The sequence below is a fragment of the Manihot esculenta genome, chromosome 6 (assembly GCF_001659605.2).
Source record: "Manihot esculenta cultivar AM560-2 chromosome 6, M.esculenta_v8, whole genome shotgun sequence".
Classification (NCBI taxonomy): domain Eukaryota; kingdom Viridiplantae; phylum Streptophyta; class Magnoliopsida; order Malpighiales; family Euphorbiaceae; genus Manihot; species Manihot esculenta.
Window position 1 is genome coordinate 21,855,493 of NC_035166.2, and position 22,577 is coordinate 21,878,069.

Genomic DNA, 22,577 nt, shown 5'->3' on the forward strand with positions numbered 1-22,577 from the left:
TATAATATAAATTAGTGCTCGAATCATACCAAAAACCACAGGTCTGTGCTTGTATTGTTTATAGAGAACAATTTAATCCTGTGATCTGATTCTATTAATGGATTTGCCTTTAGTGTTAAATTAACCGGTAATAATAGTTAATTTTGTTACTTTCTTTTCAATTTGAAACAATTTAATTCTTAATTTTATTTATTATCAAAATAGTCTCTTTTTTATAGTATAGTTATTTGAGTATAAAAGACTTGAGAATAATTAATTAGATAATAGATTTTTTTTTAAAATGGTTAGTAGCAGACAATATGCTAAAATTTCATAAGTATGTTTTCAATTTGTAGGACACTTGATTATTTGCAGCTCTCTTTGATATTTTTATGTTGTGCATGCTTATTATCTGATCTTTCAGAATATAAAATTCTGTGACTTTACATGCATTCTTTCAGAGTTATAATAAGAACCTATGATAAAAGTTAGAGCCATGGCTGGTTTATGGGATTTGTTTGGATGTGTTTTATCAAGGCAAACTTTCTGGCCTGTGTCGATTGCAACTGATGAAACTTAAGACTGATGAGCAATTGGACATTTGTTGCAGGATTATATTTGAATGGAAAGTGAAGATTTTGTTTGGTGACATGGATAAATTTATTCAGAAGGTTCATGCTCACTCACTTGTTTACAGGAAAAACTCATACAAGTGAGTTTTTCTTTTTTGTTCTTTCCCTAGAAAATGGGAATGGGGAATCGATCTTGGTATCTCCGAGATCGATAAATATGCTCTAAAATAGTTCTTGGCTCTACAAGTGAGGTCGAAGGTAGGGGTACTCATAAATTGGTACCATCCGGCAAACCTGATCCATCCAAACCAACATAAATCGATAAAATGGATTAATAGATAATTTTGGTTGGTTTAGAATATTCAATTCAATTGTTTTTTTTTTATTGGTTTAGGTATGAGCCTAAATGGGCAACTGATTACAAAGTTAAATTGGCCCAGTAATAAAACAGTCTAAATTCTAGCTCAAGCCCGAAGAGAATTCAGCCCATTTCAGGAAATTTTTGGAACATCCACTGCTCCATCCCTCGCTCTTCCTCAGCGTTGACATGGAGCAGCAAGCCATAAGTGAAACCACCGATGACTAGCGCCGCAAGCAACATCCTAATATGAAGGGAAGAAAACCAAAGAGTCCAAAACAATGAAGCATATCCAATCCAGACCAGGCTCGAAATTGGAATCGCCAATTGAAATCTCGAAATTAGAATCGCCAACTGAAATCAAAGAGAAGAAATAATATTATGACATTTTCAGTCTCGGATAGCAGGAAGGCAGATTCGTATTCCAGTGCTGAAGTATCTATCAATTCGCATCACCCTCAACAGTAATCGGTCGGAAAGAAGATTTGAGGTGCAGAAGGAAATCATGCAACCCCAGATACAATCACACTGCTCACACATTAAACACAAATAAAAGTTAATCCCAATCAAATACCTTACTGCAGATCACAAAACCAAAATTAAAATGGTATAGAAAACTGTAATAAATCAAAACTGTATAAAAAATCGTAATGAAAGAAACATCGAAATCGAACAAAGCTCTCCACCATGGTCAAGGTAGGATTCCTCCATCGATAGACAGAGAAATTTCACCCAAAATCTCTTTTCTTTTCGGTCGAGGATACTCTTTCTCTGTCGTTTTCTTTTTTTTTTTTTTTTTTGTTTTGATCGAATTATGATTTTATTTGTTTAGATAATTATTCATGAACACCGGGGTTTCAGACATCGGACTATGTGAACACCAGCCCAATTTCAATTTTCTTGAAAATAGCTTTTATGTTATAACTATTAAAATATATGAAATTTATATTATTGAAGACTGATGCTTCCACATATATATATAAATTAGACAGATACTTATAAAATCCTAAAAAAAATATTTTTATATCATTTAATATTTAGAAAGTGGTACTTCATAAAATTTTCAGATCTACATAATTAAGAAATGTTAAAGTTTACAGAATTAATATATCTTAATAGTTCTTTTTATTATTTGAAAAAAGAAAAATTATTTTAAGCAATATACTATTAATTTGGAAAATATTATTTAGTTGACGTAATTAAATGAAAATAACTATTTAATTTTTTATTTTAAAAAATATATTAAATAATTTTTTCTTTTCAAATCATTAATTATTTAATCTCAACAGTTAATTATTTAGTCCTCATAAATATTAAATAATTAATATTTTGAAATTATAAAAATTGAGTAGTTATAAATTATATATATTAATTAAAAATAATAATATTTTAATATTTTAAATATACTAATAGTTTAAATAAATGAAACCAAGTAGTTGTTTATTTTACCCAAAATATTTTTTAAAATAATGTTTTTTTTCATATTTTTAGTGTTTGACGCATCGAAATATATTTTTCTGATTAAATAAAAAATTAAGTCATTTTTATACGCAATATTTTATTAAGATTTTTATATGTAATTTTGTTAAATATATTATTTTTTAAATTAAAATTTTAAATAATTAAAAATAAATTATTTTGTTAAAAAATATTTTTTAAATATAAATTATTTTTTAAAAATAAATATAGCTTTAAAAAAATAAAAATTATTTAGTATATTTTGTAAAAAAAAATTAAATAATTAATTTCACTAGTATTTTTTTTTCGTTTACTATCATATTAATTTAAATATGATAATGAAATGAATTAATTTTCTTTATTAACGTTAGTAAAATGTATAAAAATATGTCAAATAATATGATATTTTATTCTAAAAAACTGAATTAATTTAAAAGTCAACCGCATAATCACTGTTTTTTTATAAAAATTCAATTCTTATAACCGTCAAAAATTTTATGTTCGGACAACAGTCGAGTCCACGTAAAAAAGTTAGACGGTAACCCATCAAAATTTAATACGCAGACTTATTTTCTAACACACCGTCTATAATACGTTCGGATAGAACATGATTCAAAACTAATAGAGAAGAATCTAGTTTACTGACTTGATATGTCAATGGGAGAACAAACCCCTTCACATTCGGATCATGTTAGCACAGGTGCAAAAAAAAAAAAATAATTGCATGATGATGAAAAAAGGTGTAAAAAAAATTAAATAACTACATGATGATAGAAAAAAGAAGCAGTACGTTAATACGTACGGTTCTGCATGACAGTTATATGTGGTACTTTGATAGATTGACGGTTACACGTCACTAAAAAAAAAAAAAAAATTAAAGAAGATGACATAAATCATTCAGAATAAATTTATACGCATATACTCATTCTAATTTTATCATTTTTTTTAATATGAAATCATCAAATTCAAATCTGACTTACTAATAAAATTTAGTAATGAATATTTTATGTAAATCGATATTAATTTGGATCGAGTAGGTTTGAAAGATTTTTCTAAGAATTGCAATATTGCATTGGTAAAGTTTTATAAAATAAGTTTATTTATTATTAATTTTATATTAAAAATTATCAATATGATTATCGATGTAAACAAAGAATTAATACTGTTATTTATAATATTTTTACATTACCAATATAAGATAAATAATAAACAATTGTATTTGATAAATTTTAAGTATAATGTTATCCTTGTTAAAAGAAATATTTTTTTAGTAGAGAAATATAATTAAATAATATGTTTAAAAAATAAATAATTTTGATTGTATTTATTATATTTTCTTAAACCTAGGTGGATACATTTCAAACTTTACTAAAATTGAATGGTAAAAAAATTAAATTTATTTTGAATTATATAATAAGAGAAAAATATATTAAAATTTATATTTCAGTCAACATTTATCATTTAAGTAATATTAAAAAGTGAAGTAAATTAAAATAAGGTTAAATATATTGAAAAAAGCGTGGTTCGAATTTTTAAAATAATGGTGTTTACTAATATTTTAAAAATAAAATTAAATAAAAAATAAAATTTAGTAATTTATGGTGAAATTTGATTTTTTAGCATTTAACGAATTATACAAATGAAAATGGAAAGAACAAAAACCGGGTACGGTTCAGTTTCGAACGGACCTTATCTTCAAAACCAACCCATGGGGCCCAAATTGAATCCAGCACTAATTAATGCAAATATCACAAGCCTGCGACGCTTGCGAGCCTAAAACATCTCTCCGGCCTTCCATCTTCTCCCACTGCCACTTGCTCTTCCCCAAACGAGAAACTCTCATTTTCTCTTTTGCTCCTCCCTTCTCGTCAAACTGCTCTCTCGTCGGCTTTCTCTCTCCGGTTGCATCTCAGGTTTTTCAACTAATAGACTTGACGTTATGTATCTCGTATACGCTTAGTGCTTCTGTAATGTATCGAATTGCTCCTTCTTATTTCCTTTTATTATTTTTTCTTTTCTGTTATTTTACTATCCATGTGTGATCTGCTTCTTCTTTGTTATATTTTAATAATCTTCGTTATCAATACTCTGCTCTATTGCTGTTTTTAACTTCTGTCTTTATTTTTTATTTGATTCTTGGAATAATTTAGGGCAATTAGCTTCCTTTGTGTCTGTAGTGCCTGGAAATTTGAGGGAATATGATTTTTTATGGTTATATTAATCATAATTCGCTTATTAGGAGACATTACTAGTGTATATTTAGATTTAGTTTGTGTGCGTGCGGCTTACGTGTCTGTTTTTGCTCTTACCTGTTTCATTGTTCATTGGGTGTCTCTTGCAATGCCGAATTATAGTAACTTGCTTCTTCAGAATTGTTAGTGTAGATGTAATTGATGAAACTGTAATGCATTTTGTCCATTTTAATGCTTTGACATTAACCCTTCATTGGAATAGTGGAAAAATGTATTCTTCTTAAATATGCAAAAGATTCTATTGCCAATCATTTTATTTTATTTTTCTGAATACCAGGTAGTATGTGGAAAGAACATAGTGAGAGTGGTTGTGTTTGCTGTGTTATTTGGAGATTATGAAGTTTATTGTTATTTTTTTTTTTGGATAATTGCAGGCCTTAACAAAAGGGTATATATACAACTTAAACTTGATTGGAAGAGGACGCAAGGGTTAATTTTAGTTTAGTGCATGACCTTGAATTCAGTTCTGATGAGAATTGAAGAGTGAAAGGAAATTTCCTGAGTGAGATGCAGCATTTGTTCAATAATAGGCATAAATTCCAAAGAAATGATAGTTTTGACTACTGATGAGATGACATCATATAATGCAGAAACAAGATCATGTAAGGATGAGAAGGAAAGAAAGAGCTCTAGTGAGACGTTTGGTCATTTGAGTGAGGTTGATGTTTTAGATTGTGATTATTCACATAAATCTTGTTCAATGGGAACTACACCCTTGGATGGAGATATAGGTGGAGATCATCCTATCAACAATAATTTAGGGTCAGATGTCGCAGAATGTAATTTGGAATCAAATGTTTCTCAAATAGAGGAAAAGAAAAGGGATAAGAAAAAGAAAAGGCCACAAACTGAGCAGAATGGCCAGATAGACTGTCTGGGGGTTTGCACTGCAGTAAAGCTGGGAGAAAATGTTTTAATATCTAACAACCAAAATGATTCCCTGAGTCCAAATACTAGTTTGGTAGAGGATCATGATAACAAAATTGATGCTGATCCTGTTTCAGTTGAAAAGGGAGATGTTAAAATTTATCAGATAAAGGGGAAATCAAGACCCAATCGCAGGAAAAGATGGAACTCCTTTGACTCTGAAGAAAATGCAGAATCCAATGTGGGGGATAGACAAACTTCAACAAATTCAAATGAAGTGAGTTCATTTGAGCTCTCAGAGAATGAGATTGGAAGAGTACAACCTGGGGAATATGTTACTTCTGTTAAGGTTGTGGAAAATGTTTTGACAGAGAAAACCTCTTCCAACCCTTCAAATGGTGACCTTACATGTGCAGGAGGAAAGGAAATAACTGAGAAAGAGAAGGATGTGGATTTAGATCCTCCTCTAAAGGAGGGAAATCTTCCTCAAGTATCACTCTCTTCTCTACAAGGACTACACTTTAGAGGTGCCAATAAAAAGCTTCTTATCCTTGATGTTAATGGACTTCTAGCTGATATTGTTCCTTATTGTTATGATGAATACAAGGCTGACATTGTAATATCCAGGAAATCAGGTGAAATGATATATAAGCAAGTCCTTTATGTAAATTATTAATGCTTTTGTTACGTATTTATTAGCTTAGTCTAACTTCCTACAGTTATTTTGTCTTTTCCAGTTTTCAAGAGGCCCTTCTGTGATAATTTTATGCAGTTTTGCTTTGAGAAGTTTAATGTTGGTGTTTGGTCATCTAGAACCAAGTATAGTTCCATCTACAAGTGATTGTTCTTTGAGTGTTTTTTCTTTCTTGTTCTTTTTCTTTTTAAATATCTCTTTTTTACCAAAAATTGTTCCCATATCTATTCAAATGAGTATTCCTTTAGTATCCAAATTGAACCCTGACCACTTCTAATGCCAAATACAGGAAAAATGTGGATATGGTGATTGATTTTCTCATGGGAGATTCTAGACGTAAGTTGCTATTTTCTTGGGTAAGTATATGTTGGAAGTGAAACATGCTATGATTTTTGGATACAACATCATTCTTTAAGGTCTTCATTTTTTCAAGGGAAAATCTATGATTCTCCAACACACTATCAATGTAGATGTTAAAACTTGAAAGACAATGTTTACCTATAGTGACTTGGGAAGTGAACTTTTAGCATATCTGTGTATTGGTGGAGGTTTATGGAATATTTGCTCAACTGTTAGGTGCTTCAAGGCCATAATATTTCTTTATTCTTAGTTGTTAAATTGCTCCTGTTGTCATTCTTTGGTTTACCGTATTATGTATGATGATTGTTTTCATGCAGCATCAATCCCACTGTACTGATACCGGATTCACCACTGTTGAGAATAGCAACAAACCCCTGCTCTTGAAGGAATTAAAAAAACTGTGGGACAAACTTGAGCCTGATCTTCCATGGAATAAGGGGGAATATAATGAATCTAATACGTTATTGTTGGATGATTCACCATACAAGGCCTTGCGCAATCCAGTATGTTTGTTCTCTTTCATGTGGGATATATTGACTGATTTCACTCTTTAGGTGCTACTCGGATGCATTCTTTGTTTATTTTACATAATCTTTTTATTCTTTAGGCACACACTGCTGTGTTTCCCCTTTCATATCGGTACAAGAATTCTGGAGATACCTCATTAGGTGAGCGACTTTCAATGTAGTAGATCCAGATGAAATTTATCATGCATAATAAGCCACTTTATCATGGAACATTTATGAATGACAGTGAGGTTTATTTCACATGTATATGCTTGGTCAAATCCTTATCCCTTGGATAATCCTTCTTTGCATTGGTTATGCATTCATTATTTTATTATGTAAGTATTGTATTGTTATTTAGGAATATTGTTGGATTTCTAGTAGGTGTAGTATTTTATTATTTTGGAATTTTTCTAGTTGATTTGTGATTTCTAATTAGTATTTGATTAGATCATTTAAGAATTCCTAATCCTAGTAGCAGGACTAGCTATTTACTATAAATACATGTGATATTGGAACCGTACAACAAAACTGAGAACCCGAGGAAGCCATGGAGGCCAAAAGAAATCAGACTGTAAATACTGGGTTGAAGAATTAAAGTTTGGTTCAGTCTTGGCTTTACTAATTTAAGATATTGGTTCAACCTGAACTGAACATAATATATAATAATAATTATTACAAAGTCGTTTTACTTGCAATGCATTTCTCCTAGCTCTCATTATAAGCCATTAGCCACGCTTTGCAAATGGTTCTAGCTCCATTCTTCTCATTTGTGGAGTTTCTTTTTTCTCCATCTTATGGTAGATAATCCATTCTTCTTATCTCATCACTTTCTTTTTCCTTTTGATCACTTCGCATCTAGTCTTCATGCTGGGACTTTTCTCAAGATAAGACTTGGTATATTGAGATTGGGATTTGTGGCTCTAAGATTTATGGATCTTCTAAGGGGATTTTAAGTTTTATTTTGGATGTTGATCATTTCTCATAAATTTTGGGTTTAATTTATTGCAATTAATATCATAAGTAATATGTTTTAGATTTTTTTTTCCCTCTTGTTCCACAGTAGCTTTGAATTTGGATATAGAGAATTTGCCCCTTTTTCTTTGGGTTTTCTTTTTATCGGTTTAAACTGAACCTGATACAGGGAACAGTGAACAGAGTTCTTTCTAGTAATGATTTTGGTTTCTCATTTGTTAGAACTGATCAATTTGATTGGGTTTAATAGTAGACCCTCGATCTATCCAATACGGCCCATGTACAGGTCTAATTATTATGAATTTTGTTCATAAAATGGATTAGGATTTCATCTCAAAGGGCACCATGTTGGGGGAAGATTACCCGAGCATATATGAATCATTTTCCCAAATACTCAACTGATCAATGTGGGACTTAAAACAACTTCCTCACACCTAAGATGAGACATATATGGAATGTGGAGGACTGAAGGTTGCATGACTGTACATCTATGTAGTGGCCTTACAGTGAGTGTGTGATACTATCTTAATGTAATGTATTGCGTTTACCTCCACCTTAAAAAGACACCTTGTGGAGGAGGATCACCCAAATCAATTTATGAAGCATTTTTTCCTCAATTCCCACTCATTGAGAATTAATAAAAAAGGAAATTGAGAATTAGTTTCTTTTTTGTGTCTCAACTCTTAAGAATTTGTTTCTCTTGGTTTAATTTCTTCGTGTTCTACATCACTGTTTAATTGTCAGGACTGAAATAGCCTTTCTGATTGTTCCATTTTATGATGGAACCCTTGATTAGGTTTCATCATTTGAAGCCCATAAATGCTTGCATTAACCTATTTTACGTAAATTAAATTGTTGTATATAGAATATGCTAAAATTCTTTTTTTTTTTCATTATTTTTTTTATTTTACGATTATAGTTAACTCACCATTTATTTTACAATGTTACTAATTTTAAATTTTAATAAGATTTTTAAATAATTTATGAAAGATTTCATATTCAATTTTTTTTAGTATTATTTAATAATTTGTACAATTTAACAAATTACTATTTCTTGATATGATTTAAGACATTATTCTTAATTTATTTCATACGAGTAATTGCGTGATGTATAATTAATATTTATTAAACAATATACCAGTAAAACCCTATATTCGCTAATCCACTATTCTGAAAATTATCATCCTCTAGGCTCTGTGTTTTTCTCCATTTTTGCTTTTAGTTCTGAGTTGGCAGTTGTCTAATCCCAATCTGGGTGTCATTTATCTTTCGGCTGCCTTGTTGTCTAAATTACAATTCTGCTGTTTGATTTATGTCCAAGTGATCCCACTGTTGTTTCTTAAGTTTCTTAAATATCATCATCGTGCTGCTGTTTGTTTTTTTCATTATTATAATAATAATTTTAATCAATGGTCTGAACAGGACCTGGAGGTGACCTTAGGGTATATCTTGAACGATTAGCTGAGGCTCAGAACGTTCAGGAATTTGTTGCACAAAATCTATTTGGTCAGCGACCCATTACAGAGTCAAATCCTTCATGGGGTTTCTATCGGAGGATCTTAATTGCTGACTCGTGCCAATCACAAGATGTTGCTAGCAGTTCTGTCATTCCACAATAGCTGCAGAATACTTGTGACTGTTTTTTGGCCCCCCAGTGATGTAACTCAACTTCTAAGTGGTGCACTATTGTTGTGGAATGCTGATGCGTAGGTTCAGTTGCATGAAAAAGATTTCCAGGAAAACCCAGAAACTTTTTTCAGGCTAAGGAAACCCAGGAAAATCGGGATTGTTGTTTGTAATCTTTTTTGATAACCGTGCAGAATAGTGATATGATTTTCATCAACCTTCAGATTATCAACTTTTTGTTCCCTGTCCTCTAGGCCATTAATCTTTTAATTTTTATTTTTCTGCTCAAGAATAACGATTCTATGTTGGCAATTGTGAGGCCTCAGGCATGATGTAATAGAGATTATTTTGTTGACTAATCCCAACACAAAGACAATAAGAAGATGAAAAAAATACTATTAGCTGCAGACTGGAACATATTTGCATTTGATATGTTTACTTTCAGTTTCAGGGAACTATTACTGACGTGAAGTGATTCAATCTGAAAATGAAGTGCCAGCAATTTTAGAGAGAAAAAAAAGTCCCAGCAATTGTCTAGCCTCGTGTTTGAAAGTAAGCTTACTTGGTTTCAAGGATATAGTATACATACTATTTGTTATGCAGCTACTGATTCTGATTATTTTGCCAGGTCATGGGTAAAGTTCTATTATCATTTAATAGTGCTCAATTACATGAAACATCAGAAGAAGGATTTCATCTCATGGGATTGTTATAAAAGCTATGTGGGCTCAACACTGGGGTCCATAAGCCCAACTCGTTCTTTCAAACCTCTAATTTTTTAAAAGAATAAAATCATTTTTCAACAGTATCGAGAATGATATTTTTGAAAAAAACATTTTTTTAACCTCTAATTTCAATGTCATTCAGGCTCAAAATGTCTTAACACTGTAGCATGGAGCAGATACAAATAATTTAAGGTCCCATGTGCCTAACCTATCTTGAAGGGTCAAAAATTGTGATCATTCTTTGCTGTTTGAAGCACAAGTCTTGCATTGCATCCCCCCCAACCCTGTATCTGGGTCCACAACATTTACTTTATTTTACCTAAATGGGGACCCTAGATTGTAATTGGGCCCATTTGCCAGCTGGAAAAAGCCCATAAAATCCAAAAGAAGGTGATCAAAGGCATGGGTGTTTTCTTTTTGGTGCTTTTGTCTTTATTAAGCTCCTCAACTAATTACAAACAAGCTTTTTGATTTAGTATTTAATCTCCTTTTAAATTATAAAATCTCAAATTTAATTTTGTTTTAAAATCCTTAACTAATCCAACTCACTAATGAAATTGGGTTTTTTACATGTGGTTTGATTCCAATGATCTGGCACTTAACTTGCCCTGACTTCGTCTTGCCCTAAATCTTTTTCATCACCTACTCATTTTACCAATTGAGCCCTCCTGAAAGGACAAGTTGATTCATACAAGACATTGGTCCATTTATATAATTACTACTTTATCCTTTTAAAGAAATATATTGAGAATGAAATCTGATATTTTGTAGTTTTAAACATAACTTTAATATTATTAAATTAAAATTTATTGACATTCATTTAAAATTTCTTTTTTAAACTAAAAGATGGATGATCTGTCATTTTCTTTGTCTTCCCTTATATATCCCACTATGAAGATATTAAATATATTAAAAAAAGAGAATTATCATTTAAGCCTTGTAGTTTAGCGAACTTAACTACTGAATCATTCTATTTTTAAAAACATATTGAATGGTCCATGATTTTTCATACCGTTAATTAACTGTAGAGACTAATAACTGTTATTTTAAAATTATAGAAATTAATTAATTATTATTTTAAAATTGCAAGGATTAAATAACTTTTATTTTAAAATTACAAAGCTAATAATTATATTTCTGAAATTATAGATATTAATTAAAAATGAGAGCATTTTAGTTGTTTTACACATTATTAACTGCTTACGTAAATGAAAGAATTAAATAGTTAACGGTACAAAATGAAAAAAATTAATAATTAATGATTTTAAAAAAATAATTATTTAACATATTTAAAAAAAAATAGAATTAAACAGTTATTTTTACTATATCACAGTATTATTAATTTTTTAAGAAAAATTCTAGAAGGGTGCCAGTTCTCCAACAACCCAAGTTCAAAAAGTGATGAAATCTGGAGTCTCTCTTGGTGATTCAAAACTCAACCTTAATTGAGTAAAGAGGAGATTTTTTTTTTTTTCAAAAAAGAAAAAGCAATAAATAGTAAAGACTAAAGAGGGAGCATAATGTAAACCCTAGCTGAGTCTCCCTCCAACATCAAACTCACTTGTTTTCATGTCTAGTTAATATCTAACATACCTTTTGGAGACAATGAACTTGTTCTCTCCCTATCTCATCATCACTTATTTACATTATTATTGATTGGATATATGAACTTATGCAATGATCCCACTGTCTATATACAAATTTTCCATCTTATAATTAATATTATTGGGGCGTTATTGCACATACCATGATTTGGTGGGGAACAATTGCATTATTATTATTATTATTTGGGTGATATAATGTGGAGCTGAGAAAGAAAGAATGAGCAATGTTCCATGAAACATGGGTTAGTATGATTGAGATTTGTTAGTTGTTGTTGCCTAGTGGAATCTTGATTGGCTGTGTAGTAAAAGATTCCAGACTAGTATGTTGATTATTTGTTTTATTTTTATAAAAATGTAGTTTGTTTAATGGAAAATACATTGTTAATGTTATGTGATTACAGCCTAGAAGGGATACTTATGTTTCATTCAATAATGTGGTAATTAACGGTAGAGATTGGCTTTGTAATCACTTGTAATAGACTTTCACATGGTTTCAAAATAGACCTAAAACAACATTCTCATATTTAATAATAATTAGTTCATTATCATTTGGAAGATGAATTTTTTTTTTTTTTTTTTGATGCTCCTTTTCGCTTGAAGTTGAAGAGGCATCACAAGGAAAGGAAAGAGAATATTTATGACCCTGAAATTTCCTATAGAACACTGCTCCTGAATTGGGATACTACATCCCACCCACCTACTTATTGCAAGAGCAGCAGCCCCTAGGTTTATTCAAAAAAAAAAATCTCAAGTTCGAAAGTTTTTTTTTTTAAATCACCATACCATATCACGTCTCAAATTTATGGGAAATTCTGATATTAAATTAAATTTAATGATCACAAATTATTAAAATTAAGAAAAATTTATTATTTAATTATTAAAATTTTTATTAATTGATGACTCGATTCGAAATGTCTGTAATTAATACTTTTACTAGTTTTAATTATTAAATATTTTATAATTTAGTCCTATAATTTAAAAAAATTTATTAATTAATCCCTCAATTTTATAAAAAGTATATTAATTAATTCTTTCATATTAAAAATATTTTAAATTTTTTTATATATTTAATATATAAATAAATTAATCACTAGAATTTTAAAATCTCATAAATATTCTAATATATTTTTTAAATTGAAAAATCAATTAATAAATTTAGTAATTTTACCTGTATATAAATACAATCATCATTTTATAAAATGATAATTACTTGTTATTTAGCTCTTGTCTACTTCTTTTCTTATCATTAGGAAAAAAGGAGATTCAAACCGGTATATGTCATAAGTCAATCCAATTAGTAGATGGTTCATAGTGGCCTCTTTTAATAATTTCAAAATACACACATTGATATTAATGTTTTAAAATTTATAAAATAAAGTTTAGAATATATCGTTTTTTCTCTTTTATTTCTTTTTCTTTTATCTCTTAGTGACGTTTAACGGAATCTTTACTACAATGTCATCTGTTTCTATTACTCAAATTCATACGTACGGACATGTTAGACCCTCTTTCTACGCCAGTCGGCCATTTAATTCTTTTGGTGTGCATGCGGATAGGACTGCGCTGTTATCCTACATGTCCCATCACCAAGCTAGATCATTTCCCATTGATTTTAGACTTGTGACCGACCCAGCCTACTCTGCATAATTGAACTGAAACTTGAGACGTTAAACCGGTCAACTGAATGAGAACTTCAAGCACTTTGAGCTAACGTTATTCTCTTAAGTTCAGTCTCACGCAAAGTAGGTGAGATTCGGCGGTTATCAGATATTATTATAATAATAATAAAAAAATTAATACATCTTTCACATTATTAATCAATAATATGAATGAATTTGATGATGCTTCTTTCCTATATGCCCTACTGAAATATTTAACACAAGAGGACCAATTATGAACACCTTTACAGCTTTTAATTACTCCAACTCTTCAACTTGCCCAACTTGATATTTTATAAATATACAAATCACAACAACCACTACTCAAAAAATCTTCCTTTTTTCTCTCTTTTTAATGTATAGTAAATAGTATATAATTTGACTTCTATTTTTTTAAAAAATAATAGTAAGACTTCATTTATTTTATTGAATATATTTTAAATATTTAAAACACTTAAAAAATTTAATCAATAAAAAATACTTTTATAATCAAAGAAAAAATTATATTTAAATTTTATTAAGATTTATATATATAAATTTATTAATATATTTTATTTTTTAAATTTAAATTAAACAACAAAAAATAAATTATTTAATTAAATAATATTTTTCATAAACAAACAAACCCCTAAAAATCTTGTATTTTTTCACAATTTAATCTCACTTATAACTCAGTTTTGTTTAAATTTAAGGTTTTTAAAATAATATAAATATTCTTTGATCATATCATGTAATTCTCTGGCAACCAAATCCTATTTGTACTCTCTCTCTTGGCTAGTTGTCTTTCAGTGCTTTATGATTATTATTTTTTAATAATAAGAGTGTCTTTACTTTGAAAAATTTTCTACTTTAAAAAAAAGAAAATGAAAAAAGATTGGTAGGGAGAGGTTGCTGGATTCAACAGCTTGGGGAAGATCCCCTGGGTTTCTCAAGATCAAAAGGATGGAGGATTGGAGGAGGAGGACAACCTTTTCTTCCACTCATTTTATAGTTAGAAAACATTTTTAGTATTTTAAATATAATATGATTTATTTTTTATTTTACTTAATAATATATCACATTGTTGATATATTTAAAATTTAAAAACTACTGTTATTTCTTATAAATTTAATTTAAGTTTATTTATGTAAAATTATAGTAAAATAATAAATTTTACATCTGCAATTGCTTTAGTATATATGTTTCTATTAATGGAATTTATTTTATAAATTAAAAAAAATAAATTATCTCTGAATGGAAATAAATTAATTTAAATGTAATTTTTATTAATTTCTTTTTACTACACATAAAAAAAAAGCCTTTTAAGTGGCAAACAACTGGCACAGGAATGCACCAGAGAAAAGGGAGGTAATGGTAATGTCTAAGACAGAATAGAAATGGTCAAGCATGGAAAGTGGAAGAGAGGGCAAAGTTGAGAATCTGATTGAATTCAGTAGCTGACAAGTGTTTGAAAAAAAAGGTGCTTGGATTTTTGCAGGTAATAAACAAGAATTAGCAATTCCTTTTCATCTTTTTAATTTTCTTTTCAGTTTTCACTCTCCTTTCTAACCCATTTCTCCCACTCTCATGACAAGACCACATGCCCATGCAGACAGAACCAGACCCACCCACATACTCATTCCACATGGATGTATGGGATTGAGCCTTGAGAGAGCATTTACCCACCACTCTCTCTCTCGTGTCTTAAAGAAAAGAGATTAGTTTATTCATGTTCATCATTTTACAAACCTTCCTATCACTTCTAGCTGTCTTTCAATTATCTGATGAAATTCCTGAACCACATTCTTTGATTACATCTGTTCTTGGATCTGAGGAGATTCTTTTAGAGTTTTATTTTTTGTATTAGTTTCTTATAGGCAAGTTGAGGTAATGTTGCTGATGAGTGTGGATACATTCTCTATGTTTTTTTATGTTGTGTTGAGTGTGCTGGATATTGGGTCCCCTGCCTTTTCTTTTGGTTCCATTGCAGACCAATGGTCTGTCCTGTGCGAACCCTTTAATATTGTTTCATTTACTGATCAACATTGATCTCAATTTCTTCTGTGTATATTCCTTTTCTTTTGTACTTTTTCTTGATTGTTGCTAAAGTTTGAGACTTTGGGGGAATCCTTGGAAATCCTAAAATGGACATTTATGTTTTAGGAGAATTTTTGAGATTTGGATTTTGATAGCTAAAAGGACGGTTCTTGATATTATGAGTATTGATAGATGCCAAATGCTTTTGTTTTGGGCTGGAATTGGGGATGATTTTATTTTCCCCCTTCTGATTTGTTGGTAATCTGTTTTGGAAATGCAGTATTTGGAGTTCCATGCATATGGAAAGTGCTTCAATCGAACTGGTAAAAGTGGAATTTCTCCTTTAAATTTTAACGGTTTTGTGAGGGAAAAACAAAAAGGAAAGAAAGAAACAGAGATGATATAGTTCAACTTTGGAGTTTGACTCAGTGAAGCAATCTCAGTAAAGAATCTGAAATCACTGTTTCTTAATACGGTTACCAGATAATTGGTTAGACATCTCATAGGTTGTGGTTCCACATACACTAGGTCAAACACTGTGGAAGACCCACAGATTCAGCTTAAGGAAATAAAGCTTGATATATTGTAACTATTCAATTGGATTGGTTGAGGAGGGGAAGAGGAGATGGCAGCAAAACTTTTACATTCTTTAGCAGATGATAATCCAGATTTGCAGAAGCAAATAGGATGCATGACTGGGATCTTTCAGCTTTTTGATCGCCATGTCGTCACTGGTAGACGTCTCAACCATAGGAGGCTTCTTCCAGGTGATTTTCATAACTGGGTCTTGCTTAGTTTCCAAGTTATTTTAGTCCTTACATGAACTAATTGTCCTTTACCAGCATGTTAGTATCTACTACTTGTCTTGTTCTGATGAACTGAATATGTATAGAACTGAAATTTTTATGCATTCGCTAGTCCGTTTCATGGTTCTTGCTAAACGTTCATAAATTTGACATATGCAGCATAGGGAGATTAGTTCTAGCATCTTGATGATTTTCTTGATTAGTTATATCTTTCTATCCAGTGTGTTGTTGCAGGCACCTTTTTAATTCTGTGCAATCACTTCCATCATTTATTCTTAAATTGTTTTTCCATTTTATTTTTGTAATGCTAAGTTTTTATCATGGGTCAACCTTCTTCATTGCAATTACTTTGATTAATTTGTGAGCTAAAGCATTTTATGATTGTCAGAATCCTAATGCTTCCGTTGTAGTGCAGGTGATCCCCACTTGAAGAATAGCAGCACTGAAAGGGAATCTTTTGATGTTTATCATCGGTCTACGGCAGCTGTAAGCCTCTCAGTTCTGGGTTTCTCCCCTTTTTCTTTCCTGGAAAAAGTCTTGAAGCTTCATTAACTAAATTTGCTAAACAATTGACACAAGGTTAATTGGAGTGGACCTTGTCTCATAAAAGTTTTTCATCAGTCAACAATTCTGACCTGTGCATAATTGACAATCCATTATTAGTTACTTGCATGTTTTGATTTCTGCATGTATTCTCAATATCTCTTGCTCTCCACCAAAAAGAGTCAAATTCTTATTTTTAAATCCTGATTTTTTTCCTGCCATTTTTTTGCACCTATACTTGTAAGTACGCTCTTTCTTGATTTATTATGGAGTTGCAGTTGTTGTGCATAACTGAACTAATAAACTTGTGATCTCAGGAAATGAATTTGAACAAGAATTTGAATGACAAACAAAGGATTTCCACTGAATCATCCGGACCATCTTTCTCATCCTCTTGTTCTTCCTCTTTATCTTCGCTGGACTGTAACAAAACAGCTCAACCGGAAGCGTCTTCCTTTGACAGAATTATTTTCCCTAAAACTCCTTCAAGGGATGCTGTTCTAACTCAGCCAACCACCTCTTCACATGTTGGACGGCAATCCCTTGATGTTCGGGGTGTTGTCAAGGACTCAATGTATAGGGAAGCAAGAGGGCTATCGGTCAAAACTTCAATTAAAGAGGAAGCAGTGGCCCATGCAGTGAAGCATAAAGACTCCCCAAGGCCATTACATCCCTCCAAATATGTGGATGGATCTCATGGAATTGTGAACAAGGAGAAGCAAAATTCTCCTGTTGATCTTAAGGAGTCCCTTAGAGTTCTTGCTAAACTTAGAGAAGCACCTTGTTATTACAATGAAACTAGAGAAAGGCCAAGATCATTGCAGGAACTGAAAGATGGAGCCTCACATACAATTTCAAAAGACGCTCCTCGGATTTCTTATGATGGGAGGGAGATGAACCGTTTGTCTTTTGACTCAAGGGACACCACCAAGTCCAATCTAAAGATAAAAGAGCTGCCTAGGCTTTCCCTGGACAGCAGAGAAATTTCAATGCGAGGTTCCGGATGTTATTCAAAATCAAGTTTCATTTCAAAAGATTTACAAAGTGCTGTAAATTCAAATGAGAAGGTCCATAATATGCAGCATTCATTGGGAACCCAGAAGCGGCCTCCTAATTTGGTAGCTAAGTTGATGGGTTTGGAAGCATTACCAGATTCTGCATCCACTAGTTATAGTCGGTCAAATTTAATCAAGAGCTTCCCTGTTGACCATAGTGATTCCTTCTCAGCATCATTGAAAGTGAAAGATGTAAACAGGCCAATTCAGATTCCAAAGTCCCCGAGAAACATATCAAAAGAGCCTATTTCACCAAGGTGGAAGAATCCTGATTTAATTATGAAACCCATTTCAAGGTTGCCAATTGAAAAAGCACCTTGGAAGCAACTGGAAGGAAGCCGAACTTCGCCAAAACCTGCAAAATTTTCGGCCAAGACATCAAATCCCTTTCCAACAGTTTACAGTGAGGTTGAAGGGAGATTGAAAGATCTTGAATTCAATCAATCTGGAAAGGATCTCAGAGCTCTTAAACAGATTTTGGAAGCAATGCAGGCCAAGGGGCTACTGGAGGCCAGAAAAGAAGAGAAAGGAACAAGCTTTGGAACCCAAAGGGAGTACGAGTCAAACTGTACTAGTCCAGGGCACAAGCCAAGATCTTTAAGCCAACGCAACCAACAGAGGAATCATGTTAGTGCTTCCACAATCAGGGGCTCTGATTCTTCAAGGACTTGTGAATCACCCATTGTGATCATGAAACCAGCCAAACTGGTTGACAAATCTGGCATTCCTGCTTCCTCAGTAATTCCAATTGATAGCCTTTCTGGTCTTCATAAAATTCCAAGCAGTGGACATGCAGGTGGTCCAAATAGATCAGCTAATAACCAAACAGCTAAAGATCAATCTCCTAGAATCAGTCACCGGGACCATGCTTTCAACTCCAGTGATAAGAAAGCCAGTGTGAGGCACAGATCAACTCAATATTCAACAAGACCTCAGCATTTGCTGAAAGAAAACACGGGCTCAGCAAAAAGCTCAGGATCTGTAAGCCCAAGATTGCAACAGAAAAAGCTGGAGTTAGAGAAGAGATCTCGTCCACCTACACCTCCATCTGATTTAAACAAGCCTAGAAGGCAATCCAACAGGATATCAACTGAATCAGGTTCACCTGGTGGGAAAAACAGACGGAAAGCTCACAAATTGCCACAGAGTGATGACCAACTGAGTCAGATAAGTAATGAATCTAGTCAACAAGGTGATGATGTATCTGTGCAGTCTGACAGCACTGTTGTCTTTGACTCAAAGACAGATGTGGAAGTCACCAGTTCCGAACAATCTACCGAGGTAAATGGCAGCCAGAGTCCATCCATGAAGACAGGCAATCACTTGTTTTTTGACTTGAAGCAGAAAGTAAGCGGTTTTGAACTTTTCTGGTAACTGTTGTTTGGCTCATATAGTTAAAATGTTTGTATTTATTTTTCTTATTTCAGAAACCAAGTTCAAGGTTGGAAGAAGATGGAACATTGGCCGAACTTGCAGTTGATACCCCAGAGCATCCTAGTCCCATCTCAGTTCTTGATACATCATTGTATAGAGATGATGCAATGTCTCCAGTAAACCAGATACAAAATCTGGCTACAGGTAAATGTTTTGCAGTCTGGAAAAACTGGTTGTATGTGGTAGACTTGAAATACACACAATCAAATATTGAATGATTACAACGTCTGCATCCTAGATATGCTTCTATAACTCATTATTTAGCCTACATGAGAAGGGCTTAAGTTTATATAGCAATTAGGAGGCCAATTTAAGTGGATGTTAATCTCTGTTGGGGATTCCAGAAGAAGTTCAAAACCTGCTCTTGCTTGCCTTAGCTGGCTCACATTTGGTTGCTGAACATTGCTTCATTTTTTTTAAAATTCTTTTTGGCTTGCCAATAGCTCATACAAGACTTAAACTTTGTCGGCATTGCATGTCTTTTTGGTTTCTTAGGATGACATTCAGAAATGGAATCAAGTTAACCACAGAATCCTGAACGAGTTGCTATTCAGCTAGGTATCCAAAAAAAGGAAATTCTTGACATTGCTAAATGATGAATTTACTATCACGGTTGATGATGATTAGCCTTTAATGGACATATTATTTGTCAAGAGAAATGAAAGACAAAGGAAAGTGCTTTTATCACCATTGGCATTATCATGTTGAACTCATTGTTTACATCTGCTCTTTCACTAAACTTTTGTTGTCACGAAGTCTATACCAAATACTATTCTCTCATGTAGCAGGTGACGGTGCTGGAGATTCCAAGGGCCGAAAGAGTGAGAATCAGTGGAATAACAGTGTGGGGTCTGGTCTTACATCAGAGATCAGTCGAAAGAAATTGCAAAACGTAGAAAATTTGGTACAGAAACTTAAACAACTAAATTCCACTCATGACGAAGCCAGCACAGATTACATTGCATCACTTTGTGAAAACACAAATCCAGACCACAGATACATCTCTGAAATCTTGTTAGCTTCAGGTCTTCTACTCAGAGACCTTGGCTCTGAAATGACAACATTTCAGCTCCACTCATCAGGTCACCCCATTAACCCCGAGTTATTCTTCGTATTGGAGCAAACCAAGGCCAGTACTTTGCCTTCACAAGAAGAGTGCAGGCCCAGAAAGAGCTCCCGTTCAATGCCAAACCCTGAAAGATGTCACCGGAAGCTCATATTTGATGCTGTTAACGAAATGATCGTGAAGAAGTTAGCATTGGCTGTGCCCTCTCCTGAACCACGGTTGAAATCTGATAAACTGGCAAAGAAACCTCTCTGTGCTCAAAAGCTTCTAAAAGAGTTGTGTTCAGAGATTGAACAGCTTCAAGCCAAGAAATCAGAATGTTGCTTAGAGGAAGATGAGGATGATCTAAAGGGCATTTTGTGGTATGATGGGATACATTGGTCTGGAAGTTGGACAAATTTTCATAGTGAAGTTTCTGGTTTAGTGTTAGATGTTGAGCGGTTGATCTTTAAGGATTTAGTTGATGAAATTGTGATCCGTGAGGCTGCTGGTTCGCAGAGCAAACTGGGTAGGCGCAGGAAGCTGTTTGCAAAGTAGCTATCCATCTGAAATAGCATCTTCTAATTCTTCATTTACTTTTTGTCTTTCTTATTTTGATTTACATTTTTTGTACTAAAGCACAATAATTCTTGACCAAGAACTGGAATGCTGGGTTGGGTTGTAAAGAAATTAATTTACTCAGATTTTGATATTATACATATTCATTAGAATTAATACATCATATTTGCAAAGATCTTTTCCTCACCATTGCCTATATGCATCTTTGAAATTTTGATCTGAAGTTTCTTTGCTGAGAATATGTTCCAAGAATTTACAAAGTTCTGAGTCGTTAGAGGAAGCAAATGCATTGAATGTATATATATAAGCAAATATTTAGACCTACTCCAAATCAAGTTGCTAAATCTAGATGTGCAGCTAAACCAAGTTTCTTGCCTTTTTATGTAACAACTGTCTTGCTTCATTTCTAATCTAAGTTGAATATAAAATTTCCCACATCAAAGAACTCAAAAAAATTTTAAAAGGGACAAGGCTACTGGGAGTTTAATTCTTGATTGAACATAATATGCGGTAGGCAATTTAATTATTAAATTATTGGTTTAAATATAAAATCCACAAGTTAAGATTCTGTATATAACAGTTTAACTGAAACTGGGAATTGAAGAAGATGAGAAAAGGGTGTAAAGCAACGTTTCCATAGGAAATTATCCATGCAAAAAAAAGATGACTTATACATATATATATCTATATTTTTTCTTTTTAGTGGTTGATTTTGGAAATAGAAACTCAAATTTACAAATAAAAATAAGTAAGTTTCAAGTCAATCAGCAACCTAGCCTCCGTAGCATAGTGGTAGTGCGTTCGCTTCGTAAGCGAAAGGTCGCGAGTTCGATCCTCGCCGGGGGCTTTTCATGTATTTTTCCGCCCTTTCCTTTTGCTGGGCTTTCTTCCGCCTCATCTTCGACGATGATAAAAATTTGCACTCTAATCCGCAGCCTTCATAGCATAGTGGCAGTGCGTTCGCTTCGTAAGCGAAAGGTCGCGAGTTCGATCCTCGCTGGGGGCTTTCCTTTTTCTTTTTTTTTTTTTTTTTGGTTTTCCTCCCTTTCCTTTGCTGGGCTTTCTTCCGCCTCATCTTAGACAGCAGAAACAGATTATTGATTTACCCATTTTTTTTTTTTTTTTCTCCGTATTAAAGAATATCATCTATTTATCTATATTATTATTTCTTTTATTCAAAAAATTAATTTATTAAAATGACAAAAATTAATATGTAATGTGACTTGATGAATCTTTAAACGTATCTAAACTCTATATATGCAATTGCAAGCATTACAGTTAGTAAGGCAATTTTTTTCCCCATAAGTTTTTTGCTTTTTTTTTTTTTTTTCAAAAAGGGTATAGATTGGACCAATCTAGCTAAAAAAAGAAAAATTAAATTAAAAAAAATGGTCCAACTCCATCACTTGAAATAAATTATATCACTTTCTAATATTTCCACTATATTAATTATTTCCAACACAAA

At 32.1% G+C, this 22,577-nt stretch overlaps 2 protein-coding genes and 2 non-coding genes across 15 annotated transcripts; all 4 read left to right on the forward strand.

The window, feature by feature from the left end:
• Positions 1 to 4,122: 4,122 nt before the first annotated feature.
• Positions 4,123 to 10,054, forward strand: LOC110617475. 6 transcript variants are annotated; one of them, XM_021760263.1, is made up of 7 exons: positions 4,123 to 4,280; positions 4,994 to 6,121; positions 6,206 to 6,305; positions 6,470 to 6,536; positions 6,858 to 7,043; positions 7,148 to 7,208; positions 9,444 to 10,054. In XM_021760263.1, exons 2-7 carry the CDS (start codon positions 5,167 to 5,169, stop codon positions 9,638 to 9,640), a joined length of 1,566 nt encoding a protein of 521 aa, XP_021615955.1. In that variant the 5' UTR covers positions 4,123 to 4,280; positions 4,994 to 5,166; the 3' UTR covers positions 9,641 to 10,054. The 6 variants fall into 6 exon arrangements, with proteins under 6 accessions (XP_021615955.1, XP_021615958.1, XP_021615959.1 ...); XM_021760266.2 differs by having other exon boundaries at positions 6,224 to 6,305; XM_021760267.2 differs by lacking the exon at positions 9,444 to 10,054 and adding an exon at positions 8,346 to 8,912.
• Positions 10,055 to 14,983: 4,929 nt separating this feature from the next.
• On the forward strand, positions 14,984 to 21,285 carry LOC110617647 (protein LONGIFOLIA 2). Of its 7 annotated transcripts, XM_021760579.2 has the most exons (7): positions 15,162 to 15,500; positions 15,931 to 15,973; positions 16,179 to 16,417; positions 16,872 to 16,942; positions 17,317 to 19,401; positions 19,482 to 19,632; positions 20,274 to 21,285. In XM_021760579.2, the coding sequence occupies exons 3-7, from the start codon at positions 16,276 to 16,278 to the stop codon at positions 21,089 to 21,091; spliced, it is 3,267 nt and encodes a 1,088-aa protein (XP_021616271.1). In that variant the 5' UTR covers positions 15,162 to 15,500; positions 15,931 to 15,973; positions 16,179 to 16,275; the 3' UTR covers positions 21,092 to 21,285. The 7 variants fall into 7 exon arrangements, with proteins under 7 accessions (XP_021616269.1, XP_043813456.1, XP_021616274.1 ...); XM_021760577.2 differs by adding an exon at positions 14,984 to 15,111 and having other exon boundaries at positions 15,209 to 16,417; XM_043957521.1 differs by lacking the exon at positions 15,162 to 15,500 and adding an exon at positions 15,010 to 15,111 and having other exon boundaries at positions 15,931 to 16,417.
• Positions 21,286 to 21,887: 602 nt separating this feature from the next.
• TRNAT-CGU lies at positions 21,888 to 21,959 on the forward strand. Its single transcript has one exon. It is a non-coding gene; the product is annotated as a tRNA-Thr (tRNA).
• Positions 21,960 to 22,046: 87 nt separating this feature from the next.
• Positions 22,047 to 22,118, forward strand: TRNAT-CGU. Its single transcript has one exon. It is a non-coding gene; the product is annotated as a tRNA-Thr (tRNA).
• The last annotated feature ends 459 nt before the right edge of the window (positions 22,119 to 22,577 follow it).